At 38.2% G+C, this 13,927-nt stretch overlaps 1 protein-coding gene across 2 annotated transcripts in view; it reads left to right on the forward strand.

The window, feature by feature from the left end:
• myo5b (myosin VB) overlaps window positions 1-13,927 on the forward strand; it is a 502,861-nt gene that overhangs the window by 436,643 nt on the left and 52,291 nt on the right. For both annotated transcript variants that reach the window (XM_051928010.1, XM_051928011.1), the window contains exons 27-29: window positions 2,854-2,919; window positions 5,246-5,485; window positions 8,616-8,710. In XM_051928010.1, the coding sequence (XP_051783970.1) occupies window positions 2,854-2,919; window positions 5,246-5,485; window positions 8,616-8,710 (401 nt within the window). The remainder of the gene's footprint in view (window positions 1-2,853; window positions 2,920-5,245; window positions 5,486-8,615; window positions 8,711-13,927) is intronic.

A 13,927-nucleotide genomic window follows, 5' to 3' on the forward strand; every position in this document is an offset into this window, starting at 1 on the left:
CCTTGTCTTTGTCTTTTTCTCTCTATCCTTCTCTGCTTCCACTCTACCTCTGGCAAGCTTTATCTTCTCCCTCCAGTCTCTGGCTCCTGGAGTAACTTCAGCTAGTTCCTTTTATCCCTCACCTGGGAGCACTTCCTGTGGCTCATTAATGTGGTCTAGAAATATGGGTGAAGGGGAAGCCCAATGAAGTGGGGCTCTGCAACCCCTGCAGCACCCCTGACAGCACCAACAGAACCCAACAGGGCTGTACCAAACTCTCACCTCCCATGGAGCTCTGTGGGAATCTGTGGTGCTGTAGAAACCCAGGGGGGCTTCCATCATATATATACAGGGTGAGTCAAAATTATGTTAACACTAATGGGTTATTTTTATCTCGACCACACATTTCCAGATCGATGGATAGGTCATGGCCGCCGCACTCCCCTGATTTGACACCCTGTGATTTCTGGTTATGGGGTATGGTGAAGGAGCGTGTGTATAGCAGGAAAGTTCGTGATATCAATGACCTGTAGGACAGAATACAGACTGTGGTATTATCTATTCCTTGTGATATGTGTGTCTGGGCTTTAAATGGTACTGTTGCTCGTTGGTTTTTGTGTGTTGAACATGATGGCAAACAGGTTGAGACATTCCTGTAACTCATCTTGCACATATGAAGTATGTTTTGTGAATGAATTGTTTCCACCATTCAAATGTTAACATAATTTTGACTTACCTTGTATATATACTATATATGTGTATGTGTGTGTGTGTGTGTGTGTGTGTGTGTGTGTGTGTGTGTGCGTGTATATATATGTGTGTGTGTATATATACATATGTATGTGTGTATATACACACACACACACATATATATATATATATATATATATATATATATATTTATAATGTGTGTGTGTGTGTGTGTGTGTATATGTGTATACGTGGTGTGAAAAACTATTTTCCCCCTTCCTGATTTCTTATTCTTTTGCATGTTTGTCACACAAAAAGTTTCTGATCATCAAACACATTTAACCATTAGTCAAATATAACACAAGTAAACACAAAATACAGTTTTTAAATGATGGTTTTTATTATTTAGGGAGAAAAAAAATCCAAACCTACATGGCCCTGTGTGAAAAAGTAATTGCCCCCTTGTTAAAAAATAACCTAACTGTGGTGTATCACACCTGAGTTCAATTTCCGTAGCCACCCCCAGGCCTGATTACTGCCACACCTGTTTCAATCAAGAAATCACTTAAATAGGAGCTGCCTGACACAGAGAAGTAGACCAAAAGCACCTCAAAAGCTAGACATCATGCCAAGATCCAAAGAAATTCAGGAACAAATGAGAACAGAAGTAATTGAGATCTATCAGTCTGGTAAAGGTTATAAAGCCATTTCTAAAGCTTTGGGACTCCAGCGAACCACAGTGAGAGCCATTATCCACAAATGGCAAAAACATGGAACAGTGGTGAACCTTCCCAGGAGTGGCCGGCCGACCAAAATTACCCCAAGAGCGCAGAGACGACTCATCCGAGAGGTCACAAAAGACCCCAGGACAACGTCTAAAGAACTGCAGGCCTCACTTGCCTCAATTAAGGTCAGTGTTCACGACTCCACCATAAGAAAGAGACTGGGCAAAAACGGCCTACATGGCAGATTTCCAAGACGCAAACCACTGTTAAGCAAAAAGAACATTAGGGCTCGTCTCAATTTTGCTAAGAAACATCTCAATGATTGCCAAGACTTTTGGGAAAATACCTTGTGGATTGATGAGTCAAAAGTTGAACTTTTTGGAAGGTAAATGTCCCGTTACATCTGGCGTAAAAGGAACACAGCATTTCAGAAAAAGAACATCATACCAACAGTAAAATATGGTGGTGGTAGTGTGATGGTCTGGGGTTGTTTTGCTGCTTCAGGACCTGGAAGGCTTGCTGTGATAGATGGAACCATGAATTCTACTGTCTACCAAAAAATCCTGAAGGAGAATGTCCGGCCATCTGTTCGTCAACTCAAGCTGAAGCGATCTTGGGTGCTGCAACAGGACAATGACCCAAAACACACCAGCAAATCCACCTCTGAATGGCTGAAGAAAAACAAAATGAAGACTTTGGAGTGGCCTAGTCAAAGTCCTGACCTGAATCCAATTGAGATGCTATGGCATGACCTTAAAAAGGCGGTTCATGCTAGAAAACCCTCAAATAAAGCTGAATTACAACAATTTTGCAAAGATGAGTGGGCCAAAATTCCTCCAGAGCGCTGTAAAAGACTCATTGCAAGTTATCGCAAACGCTTGATTGCAGTTATTGCTGCTAAGGGTGGCCCAACCAGTTATTAGGTTCAGGGGGCAATTACTTTTTCACACAGGGCCATGTAGGTTTGGATTTTTTTTTCTCCCTAAATAATAAAAACCACCATTTACAAACTGCATTTTGTGTTTACTTGTGTTATATTTGACTAATGGTTAAATGTGTTTGATGATCAGAAACATTTTGTGTGACAAACATGCAAAAGAATAAGAAATCAGGAAGGGGCAAATAGTTTTTCACACCACTGTATGTATATATATATATATATATATATATATATATATATATATATATATATATATATATATATATATATATATATATATATATATATATATATATATATATATATATATATATATATATATATATATATGTATGTGTGTGTGTGTGTATATATACTGTATATATATGTATGTATGTGTGTGTGTGTGTGTACTGACACCTGTAAGCAACAGTGAGAAAAGTAGGTTGCCATAGGCTTACCTGGGCTTTGTATTGGCACCGGGTCTGCTTTGAACTTCAGTAAATTTTTGTTTGTTTCTTTCTTTCTTTGATTCCACAGGGGAATGAATACAAAAACTCCCCTGATCCAGACCGCGATGCAGATTCTGCCTACAATTGTCTAAAGGTAATCATAAGTTATGAATTTTGTCCTATTTGTAACATTTGTTTTTACTTACATTGGTAGCCTAAGAGATTATTCCTAAAGTGTCCTTACCTTGTACCTAATGCTTTCTGGGATAGGCTCCTGCTTCTCTGCAACCCTGCTCTGAATAAGCAGTTTTGGAAGATGGATGGATTCATTCATAAAAGGATCTTAAATACAACATGAGGCCCATTTAAGCAGATGTTCTTTTTTCCTATTTATCCCACTTGTTTTCAATCTCAAATTACCAAAATCACCTTTTGTCGCCAAGTATGTTGCACATTTTTGTGAGTGGCTGGTAGAGTTGTCAATATCATTGAAATTAACATTAAGGGTAAAGAGACAAGACCTGATAGTGATGAAGGTTAGAAATGCACACTGAGGGCAGAAAAAACACTTGACTGTTCTGGATTCTATAAAGCAGTAAAGAGAAAGACTGTGTGCCGTTTGTTTGTTCTTTTGTTAATATTACCATAACATCTCTATTTAAGTCAACTGTCAATGTATGGAGCAAGTTGGTGGAATATGAGGTATGCTGACTTATGATTTGGTTATGCCTGGTGAAGCGTAAAGGTTATGCCTTTACTGCATTATATTAAATCTTCTGTTATTCCATGAGCTCCCAGAAATCACTTTGATGCATTCTAAAATGGTTAAATGCTAAATTTCAGTAGTTTAAAAAGAATGAATAACATTTAGATTTCTAATGGTTAAGGCACTGGACTTTAAACAGTAAGGTTACTGTTTTGGGTCATGTCTTGGACTTATTATGTAATCCATAATAATGACCTTTTACCTGATTATGGTATCCGCTATATTTGCAATTATACCCCTCATAGAGGTGGGAAAAGATGAAGCAGAAGAAGAATACATCATTTATCCATTTTATCAATTGGGCTCTAACAACATTATGTGATCTGGGAGCCTATCCTGGCAAAAAAACAGCCCAGGTTGGATTGTGAGTCTATTGCAGGACAGCCACATCCACACAGCTTCAGAAATGTTCACCCTGGGCCACTTCACATTGACCAGCTACTCAGAATGTTACATCTTGGAGATGGCAGAAGGTGTGGGACTACCCATAGACAATCAAAGAATGCATATACTCAAATTGAGACCCACAAAGGTATTACATTTTATCTGTAAAGAGCATATTTCATACAAAGTTAAACATTTTTACAAGACATAGGTGCAATTGTATCATTAATTTCAAATAAATATATTTGACTGACTCTGACTCTCCTTTAGATTGTGACTTTGGGAATTTATGCTCACGGTGCCATTTAGTTTTAATGTTTGTGTCTTTGTATTCTATTCAGTGGAATACAGACTTACTGATTGCTGAGCTTCTAGTACTTTAATAATGAAAAAATCATTTTTGATTACACCTTTGTTATTCATATTATTTCTTTACTGGGAACTATTTTCTTTATGATTAAGATACAGCAAATAATATGTAATTAGGGTCTACACAGATTGCCCAGATTTAGTGCTGTATCTCTAAGTGTACGGTGTCTTTTAATTTCTTCTTAATTTCCTCTAAACTTCTTAGTTTATAAACCATTAACGGTTAGCGTGAACTTAGGGGTCTTGGAGTGTTGTTTTGCTATTGTTGATTGATGAAATTTGCCAAAGTGTTTTTTGCAGTGAGTTTGCCTAGTTTGGCGGTGACCTTGTTCTTGAAGAACCAGTTTGGTTCTTTCTTTGTTCTTAATAATAACCAGAAGAGGTTCCGGCTTCCACAACACTGAACTGAGTTGAGTGAATTTGATGATGTGTGCAGCATGCCGCTGCCAGTCAGTAGTAGCCAGTGTGGTGTTCTGCGCTATGGTCTCCAGGGGAAGCAACCTGAGCACAAAAGAAGCGCAATGCCTGAACAAACTAGTCGGGAAAATCTGCACCATCACAAGGTGAACCTTGGGCACACTGAAAGCTGTTATGAAAATGAGGATGATGGCAAAATTGGATGCCATCACGAAAAATTCCCTCCACCCCTTCAAGGAGGATCATGAATTATTTTTAGCCACAGGCTCATTACACCACACTGTCCCAAGAAGAGCCTCTGGGGGTCTTTTCTGTCCACTGCTATTAGATATTTCAATGCGTCCACCCGATATGCATGTTAAGTTTTTTAAATTTTTTTATTTGCTTATCGATGAATTGATTGATTGGTCGTATTATTTGTTTTTTGAGTCTGTATCCTTGTTTTTTTTTTTCTCTGCTGTTGTAAGCATCTGAATTTCTCCTTGGGACTAATAATATTATTGTTAATGTTTAATGTAAGTCTTCCTCTTTTCGTTTTCCACAGAGACAAGAGCTGGAGTCTGAAAACAAGAAATTGAAAAATGACCTAAATGAGCTGAGAAAGGCCATTGCTGAGAGAGCTACTCAGAACAACTCTTCAAACGAACTTCAGGAAAGCTACAATCTCCTTCTAAATCAGCTTAAGACGGCCAATGAGGAGCTGGAAGTGCGTAAGGAAGAGGTGCTCATACTGAGGACTCAGATCCTCAGCAGCGTTCAGCACAAGGAGCCCAATATACACATAGTAAGAACTAAAGTGTTACTTTCTCTTCTGGTTTTGTATTCACTGATCATATAAGCGTCACACAGTTAGTGATCCTCATTATGCTGAGTAGTGGTTTGACTACCCACTATGTAAATATGCACAGGTATACAGTACACATAAACATACAGTGATTTATCCTCACAGCTGGCGCAGTGGTAGTGCTGCTGCTTTGCAGTAAGGAGATTGTGGGTTCACTTCCCGGGTCCTCCCTGTGTGGAGAGTGCTTTGAGTAGTGAGAAAAGCGCTATATAAATGTAAAGAATTATTATTATTATTAAATGTATAAATATGTATATAAGTATAAGTATATCCCTGGGGACAAATATCTATCTATCTATCTATCTATCTATCTATCTATCTATCTATCTATCTATCTATCTATCTATCTATCTATCTATCTATCTATCTATCTATCTATCTATCTATCTATCTATCTATCTATATCATCTGCCTCCCTTCCTAATTGTTATGTCTCTACATGTCTCTTTATGTTGGTACATCACAAACATTAACATTGCTTTTATGACTCCCACACCAAATAACATATATCATATGCATTGTACGGTGTACTGCAAACGTTAATGTCTCAGGTCCTCATAGATTGCTTAGATTTCAACCCGACTTTGATGGGTAGCACAGCTAGCACTGTATATAACCACACTTGCACACAATCATTCTTCAAATTGTTTCTTTTGAATACTTTTCTCTTACTGTGACATACCTCAGTGAGTCTTTGTACCATTATAACACTTAGTCTTGTGGTTTGGTACTTTGTAGCTGTTGATGTACACCCTATTTGTAATTACTCTTCAGCTGTCAAAACAGAAGTGTGTTCATAGTCCTATACTTACCATTGCAATGGTGTGATTGGTGGCAGTAGTGAGAAAAAATAGCCACTCTTGACATTCACCTTGCCACATTGCCATTTACTTACAGTAGTACTAGCTTTTAGCCTGCTGATGGTGGTCTTTGCTTTGATTTTCTTTGATTAATGCAAAGGAGGATTTAGACATATATACAGGATAATGGATTTTGGTTGAAAATACAATAAGTATTCTTAAAGAAGAGGGAAGTTGTAGCTTAAACACCTACTACCATTAACTATGAATGGGCCAAGCCACTATCAAAAACTCAAGTGAACCAACTCTATGAAAAAAAGATGCCATACCAAAATGTGCTAAATACTTAAGAAATAATCTGAGTATGATTTACTCAATATACTCTATATTTTTTTCTCACCAGTAATTAGTATACAATAATTTTTGATTTGGCAATTGCAGGTGTAGGATAGGAGAATTGAGCGACATGGAGTTTAGTGACCATGTTGCAGCTGTCTCTGGTCCTTGCAGTTTCATTCTGTATAACATCCTCAAGATTAGACTATATAAGAGTATGCAGGACATCTGCTGATCCAGGCTTTGGTCCTATCATGTCTGAACTACCGTAACCATCCATTGGCAGAAGTACCTGCCTGTGCTACCAAGTCGCTTCTGATGATTCAAAATGCAGCAGCATGCCTTGTGTTCAATCTACCAAGACTGGCACGTGTCACTTCTCTTTTCATGTCACTACACCCCCCTGTAGCAACAATCATTATGTTTGATCCATTAATGCTTGTCTACAGTGTAGTTAATTGGTTAGCATCTATGATATTCTATGCCCCTTCTCACCGACTCAGGTCTGTTGATGAACAGTGTCTGCTGCTGCCACATCTGTATGGCATTAATTCTCAATTCTGATTTTTCATGAGTTGATCCTAGCTGGTTTAATGGTTTAATGGGCATACTAGCCCCAAACATGTTAAAGTGCATTTTTGCTTTGTGCCCTCCCCCACCATAACCTATCATCTATGGGGGAGAAGTGAAAGCTTTAGATTCGTCAAAATATTGATATCCGGTTTTCAACGGATCTCATCGTTTTAAGGTCACCTGATACCCAAAACATTGATATCTCGATGATGGGTGTGTGCCTGTCTGTGTGTCACAGTTTCTTGAGGACGGTCTAGCAGGGGTGCCCAACTCCAGGCCTGGAGGTCCGCAGTGGCTGCAGGTTTTCATTTTAACCCTTTTCTTAATTAGTTATCTGTTTTTACTGCTAATTAACTTCTTTTGAATTCACTTTAATTAAATTGTTCTTTAAAGATTTGTTTCCCTGAATTTCTTCATCGTTCCTCCGAATTGCTTTATTTTTTTCCTGAAATGGCACCCAAACAGAAGTGAAATGTGAAGTGAGTAAGCCAACAGAAGACCAACTAAGTCAAAGCCACAAACTCCAACCAATTTTACTTCAGCCAGTTGCTTAATGAGGCACTGAGTCTTGTCGTTAATTAAACCTGTTCTTTAATTGCGTGGCTTTTTGCTGCTGTTGTGGTGCTTTAGCAGACATTTCCAAAATTGTGGATTTTCTCTTTTCTAAGAGCAAATCAGCATTCCTGAGACAATCACCTTTCTCTATTTTCAGATTTTGTTTGATGGTCACAGTTTGCTGGTCCTGTTTTGGCTCATTTTGTATCTCATTACTGTTTGGTTGCTAATTAAGGAAAAAGAAACAATTGAGGGTTCTGAGTCTTCAAGAGCAAGTCAAATAAAATGAATTCAAAAGAAGTTAATTAGCAGCAAAAACAGGTCACTAATTAAGAAATGGGTTAAAATGAAAAGCTGCAGCCACTGCGGCCCTCCAGGACTAGAGTTGGGCACCCCCTTGTCTAGAACTAAAACGAGGCACTCTTGATGAACTCTCAAATACCGTAATTCTGCAATTAATTATGAATTCTTCTTGTCAATTGCTATTCTAATGACCTATTTTATTATCAGAAAGATCCGCATCAGAGTGGTAAATAATTTCTGAAATGTTATAGAATAGTTTGAGTGACTTGGTTCCTAGGGCACAAAGCCTGCTGATGCTCACATCCGATTTTGTTCCTTTTCTTTTCAAGGTTTCAATTCCATGCTTGTTGAAAGCAAAGTTATTAATGAAGTCATCAATTTTGCATGTATCTTTCCTGTTTAAATAACTTAAATAAGTAATCAGTTGGCATTCATATTTTAACCACTTGCTGGCTATCTGTGTACACAGTGGAATAATTATTTGTGAATGTGTTCAATTCCAGGAAGGTAATAGAATACCAGAATGGAACAATGGTATCAAACACCTGGATGGAGACGAGTCCATTGAGTCGTATGAGAACATCTGTGAGACAAAGAAGTAAGTTCTTTGATAAGTGAGGGTTTTGTTACCGTGAGTTTCTGATTCATGTCCTTAGCCTCCACCTACTTTGATCACTTTATTTGATTTTTTTTGTCAAATAATGATTATTTTTATTCTGACAAAACTGAAATGGGAATATAGGCAATACTTGTAGTACTGAAACTGTTAAACTGAGCAGAAAATTCAAAGCTGACCAAATTCTGTTTGCACATTTGGCAGTATTCAAATGGAATTCCAGGATATTTGGTAAGAGAACATGGATTATTCAGCTGTATATGAATTAAATTTAACAAATGTGGCGAAAAACAGTAGAAGAGTAAGAGAAGGATGTTTCTTAATAGTTGCATACATCACAGTATTGACAAAAGGCAAAGTCTGAAGTGATAGATGGGTACAGAATGGAGGGATCATCAGAAAATATATTGATTACTTATAGATTACTTCTGAAAGTAAATATGTTTTGTGTCTTGTATGAGCTCTCTCTCTCTGTTATCAGTTTATTGAATGGTCATTTTCACCCTGTTAGGATATGGTCAGTGAATACTCATTGACGGTCATGAGTAGTAATTAAACGACTGACAAGAGTTCTCATGCACATTATGGACAACAAGGCATTTAAGGAAGGGTAAAAAGTGTCAGCGTAACTGATTATTTTTCAATGAAAGAAATCTGTAGTGAAACATTATTCTTTTTTCGACTTACTGATTCCTGTCCCTAAACTTAACCCACTAGACTTTAAAGTACATAGTTAGTGATTTGATCCTGGCAAATGATTCACTGTGTTAACGTGACTAGATCACTTAACCTGCTGATAATGTCCATTTAACAGTCTGAGAACTAACTAATAGGGGGCAGCGAATTGAATAAAGCAGTAAGGACCTAGATCATGAGACATAACAGGAATAATAAAAATCTGATGAAGAGTAAGCGATAAAGCAATTACCTTAGAATAGGAAACAGGAAATGATATGATGTGTGCCTTAAATGCCCTAATAGATGATACATGTATGTAAATTGCACTAGGAAGGGGGTACGGTCAAGGAAAAATGTGACCTTTATCTTCCTTTTATCTCTTCATGTAAGAAACTCTGCTGTCCCATATGTTTATACATGCACATGCGTAAGTCACCCCTGCATTTGGGTACAAATTTTCCTAGTGAAATGTGTGCACGCCTACCACATCTGCTAGGGGTTTAAGAACTTTAAGATGTTTGTGGAACGTGTCCTGCCCACATTGCAGTGCATCCTAGCAGAGCGGGTCACTTCAGTATAATGAAGGCTTTGATTGGGTTGCTAAGCTCTATTTTTGGCTGTAAATCCTTTTCATTGTTTGAAACGTCTGAAGAAAATATGTTTATAGTATGTTACAGAATCACTGTGCTTTCAGAAAATAGGTGGACTTTATTAAACAAATTTCAATGAGGAAGCTCATTTAAGAGGAAAACAAAAGTAAATTTTATGATGTTTGGATAGGTTTGATAACTGAAGGAGGATGTATAAATACACATTTATCTTCTGTTTTGCTGTGGTAGGGTCTTAGGGTTACCCTATTTCCTGTTGTATTCTTTATTGTATAGACCATAAAAAAATGTGATAAATCCCTGCTATGGCCCTCTTAGTTCTGTTACACCGCCTTTAATATCTATGACCTCAGACAACAAGATATAAAGTACCACAACAGGCAAGAGAGAAAGTTACATATATTTATGCATTGATTAAACTAAGATTTCCATTTGTATACAATATAACCAAAAATCAACATCTGCGATAATACTATTATTGCAATCTAAGTAACTGTGTTAATGTCTTGATTAGTCCAGCATAGCCCCTGATCCAGCATGCCATCAGAAAAGGGTAGCAGAAAGGGCCTCTCATAAGGATGGTAAATGGCAGAAAAAGTATGGCTCTCTACATGGATGAAACAGAGGTGTTTTGCCCAATATAAGTCTAGTCTTGTCGCACTTGATACACCTCTTGGTCAGACAGTCCCCATTCCAGTCCAGTTGTGGTCTGCACATGTCCTGTCACTCATTTTCTCCACTTTCAAAGATTGAACAAATGTAGTTTCAGACAAACAATACAGAAAAGATATACAGATAATTAAACTGTAGACTGCCTTTTCAAACCTGCTTCTCTATCAGCGTCATAAATGTATTTGACCGTTCCAGTCTAGGAAGGCTTATAGGCACACCTGGCCCCCTCCGGTCAATTCTTCCACTCCCCGTCACAGATGGCCAGAGCACAGCACTTAACAGAAGGTCTTATCTGATCTTGTAAGTCTTCTAGAAACCATGGAGCAAGTTTCTCTTCTCACAGCGGTTTCTCTTTGGCGACAGAGTTTCTTTCTTTGAGCTTCATGCTGTAGTCTCCCACTTCCGGGCCGGACATACAGATACACACACTTCCATGCGTAGACATTTATATATAAGATATATATTAACGTGTTAGATATTATGACAAATTGTTTTACACCACGGTTAGGTTACAAAAAAAGCTGGCTAAAATCTTCTTTGGCATTTAGCTTTTTAACACTAGAAATACCAGAGCCTAAGAAAAAACTTGTAAATCTGTCCCACCTTTAAATCCCTTCGTACTGCTCCATCAGCGTCTTGGGAGTGAGCTATCCAGAATTGTAAGGGGAAATAATTTGATGCGTGTTTTGTGTCTACAACAATCTATGTAAACACATCATTAAAACCGAAACGTCTTTCATGTCTTAGTAATAAATGACAAAATGTAGACATGAACTGTATAATGTTTGAAGGCTGATGGCCAAATATGAAATAAACACTTTCAGCCACACTGATAAAAAAAAGAAAGACATAGGTATATATGATATTTGGAATAAATCATTTCATGACCTGTATAGTACATTTTGGAAAACATTGTGGCACTGATGCAACATTATTCGTATTATTCATATTCATTCACACTCCTTTTTGCGGTTGTAATCACTGACCGCATTTTTTTTTTTCTTGATCTTGCCCATGCAGTCTCCACTTTTTGGTGCATGGTGCTGTTTCTTTTGTACTCCAGGACATGCAGAGGAAAGAATACTATAGAGAGGTCAATTCAGCGCTATATGCAATCATCAGATTCAAATGTTAACAGTTCCCACACACCTAAGGATCGTCCTTCCTACATTTACGACATGTGTACCTGTTGCAATGCACACACTTCTCTCTGTGCTGTGGTTCCTATTACATTGAAGGGCCGCCTGACACTGACTGACTGAGTTTGCTTTCCTGGGGGAAGCGGTGGTCTTGGAACAGAAGCTTGTTGATGTTGCATCCTCTTTTTCTTTATCCATCGCCTTTTATTGTAAGAAGCGACGACGAAGCTCCTCTGCAAGGTGAGCCAAGAACACTCTTCTTTTCTCAGTGGCCCCCATGCATGCCTTGTACAGTACAAGTGTGTTAATCGTCACCAAGTCAAGCGTGTTATAGCGCAAGCAACCGGCTACCTGTGTGTCCCTGCTCGCACTGAATAAGCTCACGCCTTCTGGTGCACAATGTCAACGCAGCCCCGGGCAAAAAAGAAAGAGACAAATATATGGGACATTTTGAAGAAATCATTTTATGACCTGAATAGTACCAATCAGAAAACATCATTGCACTAATGCAATATTATTTGAAAACGAACAACTTCAGATCAGCTGTAAATGTATGGTATTTCTAAAAGTTAGTTTTGTTTTCAGTTTTATTCTCTCAGTCACGTTCACGCTCTTCCTGCCCCCCCTTTTTGATCTGACTCTAACTAACAGTACCAGTATAAATTCACACCTGATCTGACGCTGTTAACTTCTTAGATCTGTAAGGATTCCTCTCGTTCAGTCTCTTTCTGATGATGATGATTGTCAGCAGCCTTTTATTTACAATCTAACATTCAGTTTGCATTTTAAATCGCTTCAGCATTGATCAGTCACTCAGTATTTATTACACAACATGTGCAAACATAAAGGGCTTTACGAGATCGCAATACAGTATCTTACAAACCAACTGATCAATACAGAAATTTAACACTAGAATTACCAGAGCCAATGAAGCACAGGCCATACGAGGACATACTTGGGGTGTGTGATAAGTCTCAGTCTCTGCCTTTATGGCGTATTCCATTATGAGTGCTATACAACTAAATTGTGAACAGAATTCCATCCATGCATCCATCCATTTTGTAGCCCACTAATCCAAGTTCATGGATTTCAGGAGATGGCATCTCTCCTGGCAGTATCTGGCACAGAGTGAGGATGGGGGACGTGCATGCACACATACACACTCATTTGTATTACAGGGCACAATGGACACTGGCTGGGGCCCACAACGTTTCTGATGCCTATGTATGTTTCTGTTTTGCTATCAAAAGAGGGGCCCCAGTGCACTACTTTGCCAGGGGGTCTATGATGCTGGTAAGACGGCCCTGCGTATTAAACCAGTTTAGAGTCACCAATCAGCATACCTGTGACATGTCTGCCTTTTGCAAATGGAAAGAAAACTGTAGTGCACATAAGAAAAAAATCACTCAGATAAAAGAAGAATGTGCAAAGCGCACAACAAATTACAAATGTACTGATAATTCACAGAATAGGAAAAATAACTTTTCCAGTGCATCAATTTTGTTTAAATTAGCAGTTATATGATTGCTATCTAATTCTTTTCCAACATACATTTTACTAATCCTTCTTTAACAGTATTCACCTACTGAACTGTTATTACTATACGTAATTTTGCTCAGCACAGCAAGATTATTTTGAGCCTGAAAGCACATTACTAGAATTCTGCAAACAGTCAGTGTGTGTCCGGGCAGTGTGGTGTAGTAGATAAGGCGCTGGACTTCAAACCCAAAGGTTATGGCTTCAGATCCCACTATGAGCAAATCACTACATCTGCCTGTGTTCCAGTCCAATCTTGTAAGTCACCTTGGAAAAAGGAATCAGCCAAATATGAGATCAGATTGACATTATTTTCATATTCTAGCATTATTGGTATTACAAGAATGAAATAAAAATAAGTTTTTATATATAATAAGTTGCTGCTCCCATACAACCCCAGAGATTTGGCTGTTTGCATGGAGTTTACCTGCTCTCCCTGCATCCACAAATGTATTAATTTACTGCCATTTTTCTCAGTTATATCCCCAAAACTTCATGTTAGACCAATCAGATGCACTAAATTGGCTCTGGTGTGAGAAAGTTTGGCATTTGTGGACTTGTGTTCT

Source organism: Erpetoichthys calabaricus, chromosome 5 (assembly GCF_900747795.2).
Source record: "Erpetoichthys calabaricus chromosome 5, fErpCal1.3, whole genome shotgun sequence".
In the NCBI taxonomy this organism is placed as follows: Eukaryota; Metazoa; Chordata; class Cladistia; order Polypteriformes; family Polypteridae; genus Erpetoichthys; species Erpetoichthys calabaricus.